A 23,769-nucleotide genomic window follows, 5' to 3' on the forward strand; every position below is an offset into this window, starting at 1 on the left:
TCTTAGATCATTCTGGAAAGTAAAAAAGTCTAGGCACTAGTATATTCTACAACCTTCTAGAATATAAGGCACCATGACAACGAAGCATACAACTCTAACAATAACATTCGGTGTGTATACACATAGCAGATAATAAATTAAATGAAGTGCAATCAGTCCTTAATAATACTTTAAAAATTAACCACACATAAACGTATGAGCACAGCAAGGTTATTCTAACAATTTAAGTAATCACTCCATTAAAGGCACATTGAAGCGCTAAAAGGCGCTGCTTTTCTATCTTATCTAATCAGTTAAATCGGTTCTAGTGGCTTCTCCACGTTGATAATTATTTATCTCTTATTCCTTATCTATATCTTTCCATTGATTTTTATTTTATTTAATTTTTTCTTCTCATTACTCTATATTTTTTAAATATATTTTAACTTACATTGTTCTTTTCCAATGTTCTTCACATTAAGGTGTCAATATTACTCTATATTTTTTAAATATATTTTAACTTACATTATTCTTTTCCAATGTTCTTCACATTAAGGTGTCAATATTGCTCTACAATCTTTTCCTTTTTTTTCCCCACACGTTAGTGGAGGGTTCAAAGGAATATGTCGATAAAGGTTTATTCTCTTTTTTTATTTTATTTTTTATTTTTATTTTTATGTTATTTATCACAATACTTCATTACAGTAAGGGAAGGTGCAAGACCAAAAGCGACATTCTATTGCAATAGAATGGAAATGTTAGATCCTATGGCAATTAGCATAGGAAAATTAGGATTACAATGCTCAGTTTGGGCAATCCGGTGGACCATGGGAGAAAGTCAATCGCGGAGGATGTGTTCTTGGAACACAGGCATGTTCGACTTTCTGGGTGAGGGGAAAATAGGGGATTTTTATTTGTATATATATATGTTTTTAAGCTCAGCTCTCAACGGGACCTCATTAATTGGATGTACATCTATTGTAGCTTCATACTCCAGAAACATTACCAAAAACTACACGAAAACATGCATAGACTATGGCTAGTTTGAATATAATGGTATGGAACACCGGTGGGATAAACAAACAACACAAGCGCAAAAGCGTGCTCACACTGATGAAAAAAGAACATGTGGACGTGGCTCTATTAAGCGAAACGCACATTTTAGAGGGAGACATAAATACGTTAGCGGATAACATATACCATAATATTAGTCACTCTTCTTTTGCTACGAGAACTAGAGGGGTAGCCATAGTCGTCAGACGCAAATTAAATATCGAATTGAAAGGGGTATGGTCGGATGCTGAGGGGCGCATAACTATAGCTAGGATTATACACAATAACAGGAAAATTGCATTGGCAGCGGTATATGCCCCGAATTTGTACGAAGTGGGTTTCTTCACTTCACTAACAGGAGAAATGTTAAACCATCCCGAGTACTCATATATAATAGGTGCGGATTTTAATGCCATTTGGAACCCAAGGATGGACAAAACTTACCTTTCCTTCTCCAGCGAACAAAAGAATTCATCTAAAGCATTAAAAGATTGGTCGAAATCAACAGGAGTAACTGATTTATGGCGTTCACTTAACCCCATGACCCGCAAGTACTCCTGTCGTTCGGCGAGACACAACACACTATCCAGAATTGATTACGTCTTTGCATCCCCGAGAATATTTGATAAATATGAAGTGGAAATGACACCCAATGCGCTATCAGATCACTGCTACTTAATCCTGAAAGCAACATTTGGTACACTATCTGCCCGGGCCCCAAGATGGCGTTTTAATTCGATGCTGCTTAACAACAAGGAATTCATTACACAAATTAAAGAAGCTCTCACAGTATTCCTACGGGATAATGCTAACTCGGTGCAAGATCCCAGAATATTATGGATGTCGGTAAAGAATATGATCAAGGATTTCTCGGATAGATTTACCTCCATATTGCGCAAAAATCAAAACACAAAACTGTCTGAAATGGAAACGCTTTACTCAACGCTTTTTAATTCTTTAAAATACAACAACTCTACTAGACTAGATAACCAAGTTAACATTCTAAAGACAGAGATCAAAGCAATGTACAGACAAAAATCGGAATTGCAAATACGCAGCACAAGACAACAGCAGTACTTCCAAGGTTCTAAACCTAGTCACCTATTAGCCATGCGACTAAGAATTAATGCAAAATTTGCAGATATAACTGCCATTAGGAAACAACAAGCTCTAGTAACAGAACCCAAAATAATAAACGATACATTCAAAGAATTCTACTCCGATTTATATAACTCAGAAACGACCTTTGATCAAGACAAATTAGACACATATCTTAATCAAATTACTCTCCCTAAACTTACGGAGGAAGACGCTAAACAGTTAGAAGTACCGATCACATTAGAAGAACTCAAGAAGGCCATATCCGGAATGAAAAACGGCAAAGCTCCGGGAATTGACGGTATCCCATCAGAAATGTACATTTCTTGCTGGGACATATTTGGACCCTTATTACTAAATATGATCTTATACTCAGTCAAAGAGGGAAGCTTCATTGAACACCAAAATACCGCACTCATTTCAGTTCTTCACAAAAAAGACAAAGACCCCACTGAGTGCGGTAGTTACCGTCCTTTAAGCCTCCTCGGAACCGATGTCAAACTGTACTCTAAGATATTAGCCATCAGATTGCAAAAGCATATGACGTCTTTAGTTCATCCGGACCAAACAGGCTTCATAAAAGGTCGCCTGATCAATGATAACATAAGGCGAATACTGCACGTACTAGATACAGACAAAGAGGACATCACACCTAAGGCGATACTATCCCTGGATGCTATGAAAGCATTTGACAGGTTGGAATGGTCGTTTCTATGGGCAGTATTGGAAAGGATGGGGTTAGGAAAAGGTTTCATTGATATGATTAAAGTACTATACAAAGACCCATCGGCCAGGATTACAACAGGCACATTCATCTCCGATATCTTTCCGGTATCACGCTCAGCCAGACAAGGTTGCCCTCTTAGTCCCGGACTATTCGATCTATCATTAGAACCTTTAGCACAATTTATAAGACAATCCCAACACATAGAACCAATAGTAATCAAGGGCACACATCATAAAATTAGTTTATATGCGCACGACGTAATATTGTTCATGCAAAACCCCAACAACACATTGCCGCTTATACTCAAGTTGATAGAGAACTTTGGTGATCTATCGGGATTTAAAATAAATTGGCCTAAGTCGGCTTTTCTTCCTCTTAACACCAGTGCAAAAAAAGAGACAACCCTCCCAGGTGCGATACCCATGGTCAAACATTTCAGATGCTTGGGTGTGGAAATATTTCCCACCATAAGACAAACGGTGAAGCACAATTACACAAAAATACAGAACAAAATCAAAGACGACCTGGACAGGTGGGCAAAACTTAAAAACTCAGTACAGGCAAGGGTATCAATAGTTAAGATGGATGTATTACCAAGAATCAATTTCTTCAGCTCAATGCTTCCGTTACCTCCTCCAGAGGGCTACTGGAAAAGATTACAAACCTCCACATACAAATTTATTTGGAATAACAAACCACCTCGCATAAAAAGATCCACCGCACAGAGAAATAAAGCAGACGGTGGCATGGCAGTCCCAGATTTTTTACAATATTTTAATGCCTTCACATTAAGACCATTGAAGAAGATATGGTTTGACCCCGAGGCTTTGGTATCTTGGAGAAAATTAGAAGAAAACATAGTAGCCCCACAGAGATTGAAAGACATAGCATACACTAAACTTTCAATCAAGCATTGTGAGCGAGAATTTGGCCCAATAATTACCCATGCAATCAGGACATGGCGGGAAACACAAAGGAAATTTCCTAACCCTCAAGTATGGCATAATCACACTCCCATATTCAATAACAATGCTCTCTTAATGGGAAAACGACCTATAAGATTCCCTATATGGGAAGAGAGAGGCATACACTCATTAGGGGATATTTTTAATAACAAGGGCCTCTGTAGTTATGTCGAAATATGCATAAAGTTTAACCTCACCGAGTCCACATGGCTTTTTTACATACAGTTACGACTTTGTATGAGATCTCACGGTGTTCCATTACTCATACCAATTGAACACCACAGATACCACAAATTTCTATGAAAGAGATACATTGGGAGGTTTTGTATCAGGTTTTTATTATCAATTACTAACGTCCTCGTATGAAACCCTTCAACTAGACAATGTCTGGAGGAGGGATATACCAGACCTGGAAAATGACTTTGATTGGCAAGGAGCCTGGGCAAATGTCCGACTTACATCAAGGAACCCGGATCATCAACAAATCAATCTGAACTATATTCACAGGACATACTTGACTCCTATAAGGCTGTGCAAAATGGGGCTTATACAAGACTCCAAATGCTCCCAGTGTACAAATGGGGACGAAGGAACATTTATGCACATGTATTGGGACTGCCCACCAGTTAAGGCATTCTGGAAAGATGTGTCCCAACAATTATCAATACTCGTATTTTGGAATATACCTGTACACCCCGCGGTATTGCTATTGAATGATGTTTTTGAGTTTGCAGTGAATCCACAACTAAAAAGATTGGTTTTATCGGGTATCACAGTAGCTAAAAAACTGATCGCATCACGTTGGTTTCAACCGGAAAAAATGTGCCGGAAAGTGTGGTTTCTTACATATCTCGATGTGATATATCAAGAAATATCTACAGCAAGAATTCTGGGGCTCAATGAATCCAAAATGTCAATGTGGTTAGAAGTGGTGGAGAGAATAAAAGCTAGCCTATAATGGTAGTGTCTGGTTAGGAGTGAGGGATAATGGAGGTACTATCCAAGAGGGGGTCCGGGAGGGGGGGGTTTGAGCTGGAGCATATGTGTGTAGGGTTTTAGAAAATGGGTATTAGGGGTATATTATATATTAACATTTATATAATTGTAACTTCGCTGGATATACACTGTATACGGTTAAAATGTTATTATTGACTATTTTTGTTTTATCCTGTTTCTGTACTTGCATATATTTTAACCACCTTTACTGAAAGTTTCATTATACATTGTGTGTTGAGTACTGACTTTTAATAAGTTTTGTTTTGCAATAATAAAAAAAAAAAAAAAGAAAAAAAAAAGAAAGCTATTAAAATAGTCTTTGAATCTAAGTACTTTCTTTGTGTTGATTTTACATTAATTCCATGATTTACTCAAGTAAATATCTGTTACAAGCTTCGGTCTTAAGTAGAAAAATTCTATTTTTAATGTAGATTAATTACAGAAAATTGTGAGATTAATTAGTTAATTATTTTTTATCTATTGACAGCACACATATATATATATATATATATATATATATATATATATATATATATATATATATATATATATATATATATATATATATATATATATATATATGTATATATATATATATATATAAATATATAAATATATAAAATCTCCCCCCCCCCCAAACACACAAGCAGACACCGAAGCAAGCACCCATGCCAATACGATTTTGAGTATAGAGAAAACAACTAATGACAGGAAGAATATATAATAAAACAAAAATACGATAACAAAATACAACAAGCCATCAGACCACAGTTTGTAAAGGGAGCCCATATGGGAAATATTGGTGATCTAGGAGATGAGATTTCAGTGCTCTTTGAACTTCAGAAAATTTGGTGATTATGGGCAAACATGTCATGAAAAAAAGGGGGAAGGGCTCTGTTTAAAGAACTATGCACAAATAAACCAGTCTGAAGATAATTCACTTGATAAATGAAGAATGACTGTTGTACACAGCTGATTATTTTTAGAGCTCGTTTCTGCAGACGGTATATGGGCTCAAGTTTGGTCTGATGAGTACTACCCCAAACTAAATTGCAGTAATTGATATATGGGTAAACCATAGAGTAATATAACATTGTGGCAACCTCAGTGCTCAGCAAGTTATGTGTTTTTCCAAGAATACCAATACTCTTGGCCATTGTTGTAGTTATGGCTGTGATATGAGGTTTCCATGATAGGGATTCATCAAGCAGAACACCAAGGAATCGTCTAGAACACACCCTAGCTATGGGGATGTCATTGATCACTACTTTTAGGAGTTGAGGAGTTAAAAATTACAGATTTGAATTTTTTTTCAAGTTTAGTGATAATTTGTTGCATTTAAACCAAATTGATAGTTTGTTTAGTTCTTAATTTAAGACCCTACTGATGGTATCAGGATCTTTATGTGAATAGAATACACTTGTGTCATCTGCAAATAAAATCTTCGACAGCCTGTCTGAGACGTTAGGGAGGTCATTGATGTTGATATATAGCAAAAATAGCAAAGGCCCAAGAATTGAACCTTGGGGCAGACTGCAAAGTAAAGGAAGCAAGGAGAATTGATCCCATTATAGGATACAGACTGATGTCTATCTTTAAGGTAACTGGTGAACCATAGCAGTGCATTGTTTTTTATTCCAAGATGTGAGAGCTTCTGTAGGAGGATATGGTGATTGACTATCAAATGCCTTTGATAAGTCTAAAAAAATACCTATAGTGTTTTCCTTTCTGTCTTTAGCTTTGTATATTTCATTAATTAGATGTGTGATTGCCATATATGTTGAATGTTTCTTTCTGAACCCGTACTGGTGAGTGTAAATAATATTGTGCTTATTAAGATGTTCAATTAACCTTTTATAGACAAGCTTTTCAAGTATCTTTGACAAGGCAGGTAGGATGGATATAGGTCTGTAATGGTTGAAGATGCCTGCCTTGTGAATAGACCTTTGACACTTTGCTAAAGAGCTTGTTCTTAAAAAAGGAGTACACTAAACTTTTCTGCAAAATAATTATCTTTAATTTACCACTATATGACAAGATTGTTGTTCAATTTCATGCTTGTGTGTCCAATATTTACTGTGCTCCATTAACGCTTTTGCACAATGTACCCATTTAGTGGTCGGTACAAACTAGTTTAGCTGCGTTATCATCATCTCAAGAGTGAGGTAATAGAAATATAATCCCGCAAAACAGTGTGCACTTGTTGGAAGTACTGATACTACCGAAAGTGTGATTCGACACACTTGCGTTTTTCAAGAAACTAAATAGTTCCATAGCATCAGCTGACCAAGAATCAGAATGACATGAATCATGGTTGTTGTATTCTGTTGTAGATGGTTGAAACCTTTGTTGCGGTGTGGTTTTAAAATGTTTTATTGTTACTGAATCCTGTGTGCTTGCCAGAAGCTGCCTGAGTAACAGACCATGGGACCAAGCAAACACTAAGCTAATGTCCATGCATGGGTTATTCTTAGGGTTGTCAATGTTATGCGTTCGTTTTGAGGAATTTGAAAACAGTAACATATACAAAAAAACAACAACACAATTAATCGCATTACTCTTTTTGACACAAACCACCTTCCATAGCTTTGACATCCAGCAACGGTGGCTGGTGTGTTTATGTTCCTGATCATGACATGCAAACCAGGAGGATAATGAAAATGTTTTAACTCACACCACAACAGACAGGCAACAGATTTACCCATTTCCAACACAAAACCATGGTCTTCAAGCATTTCCTATTTTCTTGAAAAATACTGTGTATTACTACACACTGGAGCCGGTTCACAGCCAACATGTTGGAAACGGGTAACCCTTTGCCTGCATGTTGTGGTGTGGATTAAAAGAAATTTGGTCGTTTGCTGCCTGTCAAAAACGTCTCTGAGAATCCAACCAGAACTCCGACCATGGCACTCAGTCAGTAAGCTAATAGCTTTACATCGATTACATTACTAGCATTAGCAAGTATTAATTTTTCCAAATATCCAAACCATCCCTTTAAATACTAAATCCATTGTAATTTTGGTGCCCTATTGGTCGAAAACCTTTACCTTGCTCCACACTCTGCCCTGCCTAATCTGTGATGTCTAGGGGGGAAATTGCTACTTTGACACCACAGATTGGATGGGGCAGAGTGTTCCAGCAAGGTGAGTATTTTCAACAACTAGGGCACAGCAAATAGACCATTGGTGTTGTTACTCTTTAAGGCTGGTGACTTTAGGTTACTCTGAGCTCTTACTTAAGGCTAGTGAGTTTGGTTTCGAAGGCGTGGGCTAGGTTCTTCGCCTCCTCCTTCCAGTGATACGCGCTCCTCTGCTGAGCTGCAAGGAGGCGCATCAGATCAGCGCTGGAGCTCCGGCTTCTCTCCTCCAGCTCCTCCGCCTGCACATTCAGCCCCAGCTCCTTCACATTGTACTCCTGCTCCATCTGGGACACCTAGGGGGGAGATAGAGAGGGTGGAGGGAGGGTTGTGTGATGTGTGCAAACCTTGTCCCTCATGGTTCGTCTATCGCTCCATCTCTGCACTCCATTGTCTCTCCCCTCTTCTCAGCGGGCTACCCCTAACACGGTTAAGCCATCTCTTGTTTTTCCTCTTGCCCTCTGTTTCTTCCCTTCATCCTGCTATTGTTCTCCGCTGGCAGTGTGGAACTACATGGCTGCCAGACGGCTCTTGCAGAGCTCATCAGTCTCTCAGCAGAGTAGTAGACACAATGCTGATGGCTAGACAGCCGAGCAGCAGACCGTGGCAACCAAGATGGAGCCGCCAGTCAAGTCAGCAGGGTCAGCTGGTGCATTAACATTGCCTGGTAGATACAGTGCATTGCTGTTGGCTGGAAGGACAGGCAGGCCCGTTGCAACTGGTTGAACTGGTTTTTGAGGGTGCTTGATAAAAAAATAAAGTGCTTGTTTGTACCAGAAATCGTTCTCTGAAATTCTGTGAGGCGTTAGTTGTTGCAGGAAGACAACACTAGTCAGCTGTGGAGCATGAGAGTGTACAGTGAAAAGTTTATTGTGTTGGAATACAGCTAACTTAGCATTATCTTTTTTTTAACACATTTTTATTTTCCCTTTTTTTAACATGAAACAAGACAAACTACGTATACAGTAACAGTAATAATCAACGATAAATCACAGGACAATAACAGAAATAATAATAACAATAATGACAGTCCAGTAATTAAATCAGAATGAAAGTAGATTAAAAGACATAAAAATAATTAATACAATACATGGGCTCTTGCTCACTCTCCCCCCCCCCCCCCCCCCCCCCAGGACCCCCACTTGGACTATACATCCACTACTTCATTCAACATCATAAAATTCCAAATTTATATGCGTTCCTTTATCTTATCCACCACAGCTACCCATACTGCTAACACCTAAAATTTGTGCAGTGGATATCTCTAGATAAATCACATCGAGATAGGTGAGAACCTTTATCCGGTTGAATCCAGCGTGACGCTATCAACTTTTTGGCAGCCGTAAGACCCGCCAAAATGAGTCTCTTTACATGAAAAGAGGTCGATAACTGAGAAACATCATTCAACAACAATACAGAAGGCAGTGTCGGTATGGTCAGAGACTAAAATTCTGATAATTGAGTGGTGACATTTTCCCAGAAAGTCTTGACAGGAGGGCATTCCCAATACATATGCATATATGTACCAATAGCATCGTTTGAACACAAGGAGCATCGAGAGTCCGGTCTGAGACCCATTAGGTGCAATCGTCTAGGGGTCAGGTAAGTCCTATGAACAAAGTTAATGATTAATCTGTTGGTGATCTGGGTTGCGTGATGATAGCGGAACATTTTCCCAGACTGCATCCCAATCAAAATCTACTTCCAGGTTTGGGATATCCTTCCTCCAAACCGAGTCTAGGGGAAGGACCTTATATGAGGACGTAAGTAAATGGCGATAAAAGTCAGAGATGAAGCCTCTCGACGTCTCCTTGTCATAAAATAATTTGTGAAATCTGTGGTGCTCAAGTGGAATATCTAATGGGACTCCGTGAGCCTTCAAAGCTGCTCTTATTTATAGATAGAAGAGGTAAGTGGAACTGGTGAGGTCAAATTTGTTGAATATATCTCGATAACTGCGGAGACCATGGTCATCGAAGATATCCCCCAATGTGTGTATGCCTTTCTTTTCCCATCCAGGGTATCTGATAGGTTGTTTTCCAATAAGGATTAAATTGTTATTAAATAGGGGAGAATGCCTGTGCCATTTATGGTGGTTAGTACACTTTTTCTGTGTGTCACGCCATATCCGGATCACATGTGTAATAAGAGGGCCAAATCTTAAGTTGCATTGCTTAATTGATAAGTTGGTGTACACTATATCCTGCAGTCTATGTGGTGCCACTATGTTCTCCTCTAATGGTCTCCAGGATACCGCTGCTTGAGAATCAAACCAGGTGATCAGTGGTCTCAAAGAGAACGCTTTAAAGTAATAATTGAAGTCTGGAAAGGCTAAACCCCCGTCGGTTTTATTTCTCTGTGCAGTGGATATTTTTAATCGTGGACGTTTGTTGTTCCAAATACATTTATATGCAGCAGAGTGTAGTTTTTGCCAGTAACCAGCAGGGGGGGGGGGGGGGTAACGGTAACATCGAGCTGATGAAGTTAATTCTGGGCAAAACATTCATCTTAACTATTGACGCTCTGGCCTGTAATGAGTTTTTTTATTTTGACCACCTGCCGAAGTCATTTGTGATCCTGTCTCGCAATCCGGAATAATTATACTTCACCGTTTGGTTTATAGTGGGGAATATTTCAACTCCAAGACATTTAAAGTGTTCTACCATGGGTATATTTGCTGGGAGGATGGTAGCCTTCGCAGTCACATTGAGTGGAAGGAAGGCCGATTTTGGCCAGTTTATCTTAAATCCCGATAGATTGCCAAAATCATCTATTACTTTGAGAAGATGAGGTAGGGAGGTGGCAGGGTTTTGCATGAACAAGATTACATCATCTGCATATAAGCTAATGTGATGCTGTGTGCCCTTAATTGAGATCGGTGCTATGGACTGGGATTGTCTTATGTACTGTGCTAAAGGTTCAAGGGATAGAGCAAATAGTCCGGGACTAAGAGGACAACTCTGTCTGGACGAGCGCGACACAGGGAAGAGTGGAGAGCAGAATTTACAAATCATGGCAGATGGATCTGTATATAGTACTTTGATCATATGAATGAACCCATCACCTAACCCCATCCTTCTAAGTACTGCCCATAAATAAGACCATTCCAACCTGTCAAAGGCTTTCATCGCGTCTAAGGATAATACAGCCGTAGGAGGCGCGGCATCCTTGCTGGCATCTATCACATGCAGTAACAGTCTAATATTATCCGTGATCAGGCGGCCTCTTATGAAGCCTAAAGCCTAAATGAACTAAAGATCATATGCTTTTGAAGTCGGATGGCTAGTACCTTAGCGTACAGCTTGAGATCGGTTCCAAGGAGGCTTACTTAGCATTATCTAAAAGATAAGAACATTGGTTCGTGTTTGTGCATTTCCAAATTGTGCCAACAACATGTCACCCACTTTGCTTAGCGTTCATATACTAGTATTGATACGGACATGTCGTTCCACGAGTGGAGAGACTTGCTGCAGACAGAGTGGAGGTAATGTAATTATTATTACAAATGGTAACTGACAATACATAACAAAATGCAATACAAAAACAAAAAGAATACAATACAAAACTGATTCCAGAGGTATGTGGCAGGGCCTCAGAACATGCCAGTGGGTCTTGGACTTCCTGACAGGAAGACCCCAAGTGGTGAGAGAAGGTAACTGCACCTCCTCAACCATCACTCTCAACAGGGCTCCCCAGGGCTGTGTTCTGAGCCCCCTCCTCTACTCACTTTACATGCATGACTGTGTGGCAAAGCATAACAGCAACACAATCATTAAGTTTGCTGATGACAGCTGTGGTGGGCCTGATCTCTGCAAACGATGAGAGGGCCTACCTGGGAGAGGTGGAGAACCTGGTGCTGTGATGGCAGGGGAACAGCCTCTCCCTGAATGTCAGCTAAACTAAAGAAATTATTGTGGATTTTAGGAGGTATGGGGCAAGGAACTACAGCCCCCTCGGCACCAGTCGAAAGAGTGAACAGTTTCAAGTACCTCGAAGTCCAGATATCCAAGGACTTGACATGGACCACACACATAAACAGTGTAGTGAAGAAGGCACGGCAGCGCCTCTACTTCCTAAGGAAGTTCAAAGTGAGTCAGGAGATCATAAAGCACTTCTACTCATGCACAATAGAGAACATCCTGACTGGTAACATCACCTCCTGGTTTGGGAATAGCACTGCACATGATTACAGCAGACTGCAGAGTGGTTCCATCTGCCGAACACACAATTGGAGATGGGCTTCCCACTCTCCAGGACATTTACTACAGGCATTGCAGGGCCAAGGCTAAGAGAATAGTCAAAGACTCTAGCCACCCAAACAACTGCGGTCAGGCAATCGCTACTGGAGTCTCATGGCCAGTACAGAGACTCAAAAGGAGCTTATATCCCCAGGCCATCAGTATGCTAAATGCGGACTCTATGTAACAAACTCATCCATTTTACATTCATTGCACACATTCATATGCACACACTCACTTTAAACATTCAGCTTTAACATTCACTTTAAACACTTTTTAAACATTACATTTTATCTATTTATTCCTAAAATATTTGCACTACCTCTTCTACCTCATTTTTGTAAGTTTTTTGTTTTGTATATTTTGTAGTGTTTGGTCTTTATTCTTTAACTTTTTACTGTATGAAGCACAATACATTTCAGGAGGGTCATACAGAAGCAAGCATTTCACTATAATGTACACATTAAGCATCGGGTATATTGCTGTCCGTGGTGCGAGACATAATAAAATTGGTAGCGTCCATGTGTGTGTGTGTGAGAGAGAGAGAGCGAGAGAGAGAGAGAGACTATGCGCAATAACTCGTTATTGCTAGGGCTGGGTTAAAAAAAAAAACGATTTTCCAATTCTGAATCCATCTTCATTTGAATTAGCGATTCATAAAATCCCAAGATCGATCTTAAAAAGAAGTAATTAAAAAATAAAAATAAAAAATCACCAACGCAAGAGACACCGGGTTCGACAGCCGTCATACTAACTCAATTGGCAGAGTTAGCGGGTGGAAGTCGATGGGTGGTAATCTGGACATTGTGGACAGCGACTCCTACAGGTCGGTTGGGGGCGCCTACACAGCAGAGACAGGAAATGGCGGGGGTAGTGTGAGCCTCCCACACGTTACACCTCGCCAATGAGAGTCCGCGCTGGCAGGTGAAAAGATGTGACAGGCTGCCTCCTCGTGCATCGGAGGGGACACGTGATGCAAGGCTTCTATCCTCCCTACAACCGGCCAGTGGGGGGCATACGCGAGCAACGTTCAAGACAGGGGAGGGGAGAATTGGCACAATGGAATTGGGATGGGAGAAAAATAGAAGAAATAGGAGAAAAAAAGCGGATACATTTTTTTTATAATAATAATATATATATATATTTTTTGTATCCCCCAATTTAGTCGTTCAAATTCCCTTCCTGGTCATTGCGCACATTGCCCCACTGTCTGTCTGGGGAGGGTGTAGACCAGGGGTCAGCAATTAAATTTGGCCTCGGGATAGGCATTTTCCATTGGTTCTCCCAGCCCATGTGACCATTTTCTTTTTCTTTTTTTAATTATCTTTTCCCCCCTTCTTTTTCCGTTTTTCTCCCATCCCAATGTTAGTCGTTATGCCAATTCCCAATCCCCTTCCTGGTCGTTGCGCACTCTACCCCCTACCGTTGGTCTGGGAGGGCGGAGACTATCACATGCTTCCTCCGACACATGTGTAGCCAGCCCACCGCTTCTTTTCACCTGGCAGCGCGGACTCTCACTGGGTGAGTGTAACGTGTGGAAGGTCACACTACCTCTCCCAGATCCTTCCCTTGCTGTGCAGGCGCCCCGACCGAACTGTAGGAGTCGCTGTTTTACAACGACCAGGACCCACCCACGCCGGCTTCCCACCTGCTAACACTGCCAATTGTGTTAGTATGGACGGTCGGCCAAGCTGGAGGCACCACAGCCGGATTCGATCCCACTGGCTCTGTGGTGGTAGACAGACGCTTAGTCCGCTGCGCTACCCGGCCGCCCCCACGTGACAATTTCTAGCATTTACATTGGCTATAGTGACAGACATAGATAATGATTGTGGAAATACAACAAATCTACGAAACCACTTACTGAGACAACACCCAGACGTGACATATGCAAAACTAGCCAATGTTCCAAGAAAAAGTACTTTCATGTAACTGCTTGAGAGTCAATTCTTAACCCTTTATCTGCCAGGGATTATTCTGATCATATACCCCTATCTGCCACTGTTGAAAGTCTATGGAGATGTTCCCCTTCTTTGCAGGGCTATAACTTTTTAAATTGTATTGCTAAATTGACATTACTATGGCCCATTCAACGTCAAGTATCTATCATTTAGGATGTAGCAAGGTTCTACTTTTTCATTCACATATTCATACTAAAATATGGTCTAAAGTATAAATATGTTTTATCGTTTTCTGCAGCATTCTGCAGAACGTGATTTATAGCCATAAATGCATTATATTGATGATCAAATACAGTTTGATAGCGATCGGCGCCAGATAAAACATTTCAAATGTACGTGCTTCTAGAAGTTACTACTCATCATCTGATGTTGACTGGATGGGGGGGGGGGTCGTTTATAATTCCGTGGCCAACGTTAGATGATTCATGTAGTGTGGGTGATATGATCATCAGAGCAGTTTGTATCGAACACAGTAATAATAAATGCTGAAACTTACCCCAGTCTCCTCGGGCCGTTGGGCGATCAGCTTGGAGTAGACAATTTGCTATTATGGGATGTTGATCTAGATGAACCATTTCCAGGTTGTATAATACTATATACGTCCAAATAACGTTGTTTATTGAGTTAGGGCGAGCGATTGATTATCCAGTGTGTCGAGATGGAGCCCCGGGAGCTATAGCAAGTGGCCGGACCGAATTTGGATGAGCACCACTTTCTGTTTCCGGTTTGCTGTTTGGGCGATCCGCCGATCCGCCACCAGATGGCGCTCTTGAACCGTTGGAGAGTTGAGAGGAGATCCAACAGGAGATCTCAAGTCTCCGCGGGTGAAATATGATTGCCATCACAGATTTTTGAAATATTGATCTCAATGACGTGTTACGGCGTCATTGGCAGATTACGCATGGCGGAGAATGACGTGTTAACTCGTCCTTGGCGATTAAAGTGTTAATGTAAACATTGATATTTTTAACAATGCAACATGTTAGAGGGTTCCTTGAACCATTAAAATTGTATAGCATTTAATAGAATTTTATCGGAAATCGAATAGATTCGGGACCTTGTGAATCGGAATTGAGTCGACTGTCAGTGAGTTGCTTCCAGTCAACATGCCCAAAACAGATTGTTTTTTCATCCGTACATTTCCGTTTTATGCCGTTTTGAATAGAGTATGGTTTGGGTGCTTTTGAGTAATTCCAGGAAAAAGACGAGAAAAAGGCATTTTAGAGGGGCGGCTAGATGGCACGAAATTGGGGACAGGAGAAAAAATAGAAAAATGGGGAGAAAAAAGTAGATACAAAAAAAAGAAAAAGGCATTTTAGTGTAATCCAGTCATCACATACACCTACACACAGATAGCTTTGATCGCGGTAGAAATGAATATCAGATCAACGATCAAATTTATATATAGTGTTCTTACCTTGTATCTGATGTAATGCAAAATAAATTATCCAATTATCTGATCGCCATTCCAAATACTGCTCGTGGAGGTCCGTACCACATTACCGACCGTTACATATGGGCGGGGTTATTGTTGCATGCCATCGTTGTATAGACCTGGCTCGCCTGAGTATTTAAACCCTGCCCGCCCGGCTCAGATCTGCTCCTAAAACACACCAGCCCATTTCCAATGGGATGCAATAGCTCCGCATGGCAGTAGATGGCGATGTTGACCGTCGGCCAGCTCAGACAGGGTCTGAAGGGTATACCAGAGGCTGCAGCTATGAATTATGAATAGATATAGCGAATAAACGAAATAACGATCCCAAAAACAAGTTAACTAGTTTCTGGCGCTGAACGCATGACAGGCAATAACGAGTTAACTAGTTTTTGGTGCAGATTGTGTTAAGATGCGTTCTAAAAATGTATTTCCCTAAACAATGACTCGAGCACTACTTGAGTAATTCTTGTACTCAATCTGGGAAAACATCGTACCCATCCCTAATCGCCACCCCTCTGTGCTACCTGTAGCTTGGCCCTTTTCTTAGCCAGCAGGCTCGCTAAATGGGGGACCCTGATGTAAACAAGATGAAAGTCTTTCTCTGGTCTGCATCCCCTTAACAATTGTGTGTATTGAGCTGTACTGTATTGTACCCATTCTGCAATCTGTTAATAAAGTTTTCAATCAATCAATCAATCAATCAAACCCCTCCATGCTACCTGTAGCTTGGCCCTCCTCTCAGCCAGTAGGCTTGCCACCCCTCTGTGCTACTGTACCTGTTGCTTGGCCATCTCCTCGGCCAGCAGGCTCACTACGCTACCCCTCCATGCTACCGGGTCCTTGGCCCTCTTCTCAGCCAGTAGGCTCGCTACCCCTCCATGCTACCTGGTCCTTGGCCCTTTTCTCAGCCAGTAGGCTCACTACCCCTCCATGCTAACTGGTGCTTGGCCCTCTTCTCGGCCAGCAGGCTCGCCTTGCGCAGCTCGTCCATCTCCCTGTGGAGCTGTAGGTTCTCCTGCTGCAGCTGGAGACGTTCCTCACTGACACCAACACAGTCGTCGCGGGCAGCGGCCAGAGAGCCCTGTAGCCGCCGCACCTCCTCCTGGCACCGTGACAGCTCCTCACTGTAGCTAGGGATGGAGGGAGGGGAGATATTTATATATATATATATTTTTTTTTTCATGTACTCGTTAGGAGGTAAACAAAGCCCCATGACCACAACTGGCTTCAAGACGGCCCTTAGAATGAAACTACTGTTACCCTGGAAACGTGAGCAGAAATGGATGTTACCCTGGAGCAATGAGCAGAAATTACTGTTACCCTGAGCAACGAGCAGAAAGGATCCTCCTGTAATGACCACTTACTCCATCCCCATCTTCTTGACTTTGTTCTGAGTGCTCTGGAGGGTGATGCTCATGTCGTCCTTCATCCGCTCTGCATTCAGACACCTTTGATGAAGGGCGTCCATCTTCCTAAACTCCGGCTCTGCCCTGCCCTCCTTATATACCTGACAAATCCACCACCACAGGAACCATTACAACATACAGTCACAAGTGATAATGATGGGACTGTGATACTAATGGTATAAACCGGACAATCTGTTGAAGGAATCCACTGATACCAATCACTTCATGCTAGCTTACCCAAAAAGGTAAGAGATAGGCCTCCAAAGATCACAGATATATTGAAGGGGAAATACTGCAATAATTTACTATATATCCAATTTCTAGTACAATTGTTATGATATATATGTTATGTCATATAACATTGTCAATAATATTAACAACTGCAACCAGGGCCCTATTCCCCGTACCTGGTTCAACTAAGTCGATCAAGAGTCCCATTATCCAGATTCAATTAACCCGATGTTTGAATCCGGGATTTTCCTGTTCCTCGAACGCTGATTCAGTCTCGTTCATTTGAACCAGACTTGAGACTCAGGATAATTGCGCACGGCCGCTTCAGCTGAAAAGACAGCAGGTGTCGATCGCAGAAATCCTGATTTTCTAACGGCATTGATTGATTGATTGATTGATTTAAAACTTTATTAACAGATTGCAGAATGGGTACAATGCAGTATGGCTCAATAGCCTCGCCGACAAGTTAAATGCATAATCTATAGGCACATTTTAAGTCCCTCATTACCCCAATCAATCAGATTATATTTCTTTAAACGTGCCTGATGGCAGTAGGCTTATGGAATGAATAATCAAATGAGATCTTGCTAGCGAAAATAATTAGTTCAACTCTTTCAGAATAAGGATACGGCTCTCTTGTCCATTGATGGATGTATGGTGGATGTTTTATTAATCTGGCACCGTGGTGTGATGGTTGGTCCTTATGCCTTTCACGCGGACGACCCGCGTTCGAATCCCCCCTTTTTCTATTTTTTGTTTTTCTTTTTGCAATGTAAATGCTTCAATTTGGTGCACTTTGAGAGCTATATAAAGAATGACATCATCAATGCATGTAGATTTATAATATTTTAACTTAAAACTAGGCTACTTTTGCGTATAGTCATTCATATTATATTCCAAAAAAATTATATTGGAAACGCGGGGTTTCGAACTAGGGTCATCCGCTTGACAGGAGTGAGCACTAGCCGTTGCACCACTGTGCCAGACGTGATATATCCATTGTGTATCCATCAATGGACAAGAGACCCGTGTTTCGAATATTTTTCTGTTGAATGAAGTTTTATCTCTTTATTCTCAAATGCATTAATGTGACGTCAACGGCTCATTCAATTGCTCAAATCCGTCAAACAGCGCATCTCATCAGACATTTTAATCCCAGTTACAATATCACAATAACGTGTGAGTGATGATACAATTCAACAATCCTCAGATTCCTCGTAATTCATAATCCACAAAAACCACAATCCACGCATAGACACTTCAATTTTATGCTTGAATGAAACACAATCCGGGCGCTCCGTTAAGCACATCTACAGCGGAGAATATATGAAACTAATCAGAGCCAAACGGCCGATAGGTTTCATTCATAAAAAATATCCCTGCGGGATTCACATTTGCAATGCGCCGTTATTAAAATAACGTGTATCGCGACTCCGAGCGCCGTATATGACGTGCATTATTTTATTTAGGACAAAGTAAATCTATAGGCTGAATATGATTTATTATCAGCATTTAGTTCTATTATTATACATTTCAAAAGCCCCCTCTAGGAAAACGAAGCACAAAAACATAATTCAGAATGATATAATGGGATCTAGACTGAGAAATATTTCAGGAAGCGAGCTGGCATTTCTTTGCGAGGGCGTGGCCATGGTTCATCCAGCTAACTGAACTTAACCCTGCTCCGGACCAGGTTCAAACTTTCTGATCTGTTACCATGGTGATTTAGAAAATCCGACTTCGGGGAACGGAAAGGTCCGGCTTAAGTCAAGCTATGCTGAAAATTATCCGGCTAACTCAGTTAGCCAGGTACGGGGAATAGGGCCCAGGCATCAACCAGCTAAGCTAGTTGATTGTTATCATAGATTCAGAACTGAACTTCAATTCTCATATTAACACATTGAGTGCCATGCCCCTTTGACCATATATGGCCGTTCCGTGCCAGCGCTGAAATCAATGGGAGGTCGGGGAAATTTGCGAAGGCTTAAACTATATCTTAAATTATGGCTATGGGTCTAAAACACCCCTCGCTTATCAATGACTTGCTTGCAGTCAACATGTACGAAACGGATTGTTTTTTTCATTGGTACATTTCCGTTTTATACCGTTTTGAATAAGAGTATAGTTTTGGAGAGTTCTAGTAATTCCAGAGAAATTCCGCGATAATAGCTCTTTAGTGGAATACACAAAACACGTTGTCATTTTTCGGCTGATTTATGAATCGTTTTCAAATAAACGCTAGATTATCGATAGTATGTGTACTTATGCACGCTAGAGAAGCGGGCTGAAGAATCTATTATCTATGACCTGGTCAGCGCTAACGTCATACACACACACACACACACACACGGACACGCTGCGATGGCTGAAAAAAAACATCTGATTAACCCAATACTGGTAAAATAGCGTCCTTACCTCACATCAGATGTTCTGCAAAAAGATTAATCCAATTCCTTTTCGCCATTCCAAATATGAATCGCGTTTATTTATCCAACGTTATAGTCCGAAACACATAATCGACGCTGCTCTGAGGGTTCTCAGCAGGGATGTTCCGATCACGTTTTTTTGCTCCCGATCCGATCCCGATCATGTGATTTTGAGTATCTACCGATACCGATCTTTCCCAATCCGATCCAAATTATAATTTTTTTTTAATTCAACAAACATGACCATGTATTGTTCACGTCTTAAACTCATACTGAGGCCTTAGTTTTGGTTTTAAATTGCATATCATCATTAATTTATTTATTGTCACACAGAGCAGAAGAAATTTGCCAAAACAAACCAATAGTATCCAGCTGCAGAACGGCAGACCAGCCACAATATCAGACCTAAACGCGATTCCTTCAAATGATTTATGTCAAGGATTGCAATGCCTCGCTTGAATGAAGTTAACTTTTCACCTGGATAACGTCAACATTCAGGGTGAATGTAATGTGAGAAATTGGGATAAAAAAATTTGGGTCTGAGAGTTTGGCTGTTCTGCCGTTCTGCAGCTGGATACTATTGGTTTGTTTTGGCAAAATTCTTCTGCTCTGTGTGACAATAAATAAATAAATGATGATATGCAATTTAAAACTAAAACTAAGGCCTCATTATGAGTTTAAGACGTGAACATGGTCATGTTTGTTGAAAAAAAAAAAAAAAATCAGATACTTTTTATTTAATTTTTTTTGTTGATCCCGATCACGTGATCGGATCGGGACATCCCTAGTCCTCAGTCAATCTGGTAACACGATACTGCTTGCCAGAGATGGGAAAACCCCGGACCGGACTTTTTTTCTGATGCACATGGCCACCCAAACCAATCCAATGATGTGCATTACCATCCGGGAGACTATAGGCGGCGGTATTTGCCCTTTTCGAGCTCAGACCCATTCACAATGATAACGTCAGGCTGGATGGATGAAAAATGAATAGATATTGCTAATAAAAGAAATAACGATTAAAAGACGAGAAAACTCGTCATTGACACTCAACGCATGGCGAGTTAGCATGACTAATCTGGTCGTTGGCACTCAAAGTGTTAACAAAGTGACAAAAACATTGTTCTTCCATCTCAGAAATATAGCAAAAGTACGACCATTTATTAATCAAAACGATGCTGAGAAGCTAATTCATGCATTCATATCTAGCCGGTTAGACTACTGTAATGCACTTTTCACAGGTCTCCCTAAGAACACCACAGAGAGGCTTCAGCTAATCCAAAACTCTGCAGCCCGACTGCTAACTAGAACCAAAAGGAGAGAGCACATTAGTCCAGTCTTAGCTGCTTTACACTGGCTTCCTGTAACATTTAGAATTGACTTTAAGGTCCTTCTCCTTACATACAAAGCTCTAAATGGACAGGGACCTAGCTACATCGCCAACACTCTAAATAAATTACAGGCCAGCAAGAACACTGCGATCATCAGCTGCTGGACTACTAGAGGCTCCCAGAAACAGTCAAAAGAGGATTGGTAATGCAGCCTTTATCAACTATGGAACTATGGAACAAACTACCCCAAAACATCAGGGAAGCCAACTCGCTAGACATCTTCAAAAGACAGCTTAAAACCTATCTCTATGCTCAGGCATTTCAATGAAACATCAGGGATATCCTGACACAAATTGTACTTTACCTGCACTATTCTTACCCTACCTACTTTTATACACTTCCTATCAAATTCATGTGTCGGTTCTATGCTAATTTTATCTCACTACCTCCTATGCACTGTAATGTTAAGAGCACTGCTCTGTTGTAATTCAAAACTGAACTTTGCAAAGAAACTCAAAGTTAAGAGCGATGCACTGCTCTGTTGAATTATAAGGTAATTTAGAACTGTACTTTGTAAAGAAACTCAAAGTGTTAAGAGCGATGCACTGCTGTTGTATGTTAGAGCGATGCTCTGTTGTTGAGTGACGCACTGCTGTTGTTCTATAAGGTAATTTAGAACTGTACTTTGTAAAGAAACTCAGTGTTAAGAGCGATGCACTGCTCTGTTGTATGTTAGAGCGATGCTCTGTTGTATGTTAGAACTTTGTAAAGAAACTCAAAGTATTAAGAGCGATACATTGCTGTTATATATTTTATAATTTTATCACACTTTTTACTGTCCATTCTATTTTATTATTTTTAGCCTATTTTTACTCTATCTAATCTATTCTATTTTATTATTTGTATTACTGAAAAACTTTGATTTACCTTACCTTGCTACCTCTCTATCTTTTTGCATTTAATTGTGTATGCTCGCTTATGGCTGTATTTTTTTACTGTTGAAGCACTTTGAACTGCAATTTCTGTATGTTTTTCTTTTTTTGCAATTTTGTGTCTCATTTGTTATTGTTATTTTTATTGGCCATTGCTCTCTAAATATTGGCATCGGCCATTGAAAAATCCATATCAGTCGACCACTAGTATACTGTATACCCAAACACCATCAGCACTCATATTTTGTGGTAAGCCTGAACATTTTGTGTCCATTATTATGGTTTGTTTTACCTTCTCGAGTTCCTCCTCTACAGCTTTCCGCTCTTGCACAGACCTCTCAATCTGAGATTCCTTATCTGCACACTCCTACGAAGGGGGGGGGGGGGGCAAAGGGTTAATTAAAGGACCATACCAGTGTTATACATGTCACTGTCCATCATCAACATCGCTACATCATTTACATAAACCTCAGCCATTTTCCACAAAATTGCTTTATTTTTTTTACATCATGTTTGTTTACATTTTGTCCATTCAATAAATGTTACAGAATATACCTGAAAATGTGTCAATGTTAGCTAAAACTAACTATATCATTAAATGCCCTCTTCAAGCAAAAATTTGAGTTTGAAATGCAGCACTTGTAAGGAATTGTCGAAGCGTAAAATGTGGCTCAACAGCTCCCTTGGCTCCGCTGTGATTGATAACTCGGAGGACAGAACCAAAGTATAAGGGAGGTCAACGATTTGGTGAAAGTTACGGAAGTTGGACTTTAGCTCTGCTGGAAAGAATATGTGAATATAAATCCTGCGTTGCGTGGTTCAAGGTTGTGGTAGTTATACACAAATATGAAAAAGAGAGCAAATACATTTCCATAAGCTTCCGAGTTCGCTCTGACCCAGTCCAGAATTCCGACCACAGCACTTGGCAAGTATTGAGAGTACTACAGTATTTGAGATCAAATAACGCCACTTTCAAAAAGGGTGAATTACCTAGACCTAGCGACTTTCAAGACTCGTATTGTGTTTTTATGCACCCTTTCAACATGAATAGCAGCGAATGACGTTTAAAAATGTAAATCTACTCAAGTGTACACTGTATCCACTTTTGTACACAAAGTTTCTTGAAGACAGCAATCTCTGCTAATTTCTCTGCTAATCTCTGAGAAGTCACTTTCAGTGCCCATGACGTCATATGACGTTTTATCAGCCCAATGCCTGAATGCCCACGGCGTGTATTAGCGTTTAATTTTTTTGTTAGCAATCTGATTTCATATTTCATCAACAGAGTCTCCCGTTGGTACAGCAGCTCCTCCAGCAGCTCAGAATGGAAAAAAGCGCCCCCTATCGTCTATCCCTGAGTAACTGCACGTCAGTCGCTTAGACTGACCTGGGATCAGTCGATATGTAGAGGCGGAGCCAGCTGGCTCCTTGAGCTGGCAAGCGGTCTGCTCAACATGGAAGTCATCGCGGGATGGGAATCAGCCTGGAATATATATTCACAGTAGCCAATCGATAGTAGACAGTAGTGATCGATTTTTTGAATGGCGATCAGGAATTGGAATGATCTTTTTGGAGAACATCTGATCTGAGGTAAGGAATCTATTTTACCAGTCTTGGGATAATCAAGAGTTGTATTGAGATCTGAGCGTTTGCCCTATGTGTGTGTGTGTGTGCGCGCGATACCAGATAATCGATTTTCAGCTCGCGGGGCCCCAGCGTGCATACGTACACATATACTATCGATAATCTAGCGTTTATTTGAAAACTATTCATAAATAGGCCGAAAAAATTTCAACGTTCTTGTGTATTCTAGAATATTCCAGTAAACGTCTTTTATCATGGAATCTTT

The 23,769-nt window shown here is 40.6% G+C and overlaps 1 protein-coding gene across 1 annotated transcript in view; it reads right to left on the minus strand.

The window, feature by feature from the left end:
- Positions 1 to 23,769, minus strand: part of LOC311231665 (sodium channel and clathrin linker 1-like) — a gene marked incomplete at both ends in the record, with an annotated part of 128,244 nt that overhangs the window by 20,847 nt on the left and 83,628 nt on the right. Inside the window, 4 exons of the mRNA XM_084318293.1 lie at positions 8,057 to 8,253; positions 16,532 to 16,724; positions 16,959 to 17,101; positions 22,213 to 22,287. Of these exons, the coding sequence (XP_084174419.1) occupies positions 8,057 to 8,253; positions 16,532 to 16,724; positions 16,959 to 17,101; positions 22,213 to 22,287 (608 nt within the window). The remainder of the gene's footprint in view (positions 1 to 8,056; positions 8,254 to 16,531; positions 16,725 to 16,958; positions 17,102 to 22,212; positions 22,288 to 23,769) is intronic.

The sequence above is a fragment of the Notolepis coatsorum genome (assembly GCF_963971535.1).
Source record: "Notolepis coatsorum genome assembly, chromosome: 7".
Classification (NCBI taxonomy): domain Eukaryota; kingdom Metazoa; phylum Chordata; class Actinopteri; order Aulopiformes; family Paralepididae; genus Notolepis; species Notolepis coatsorum.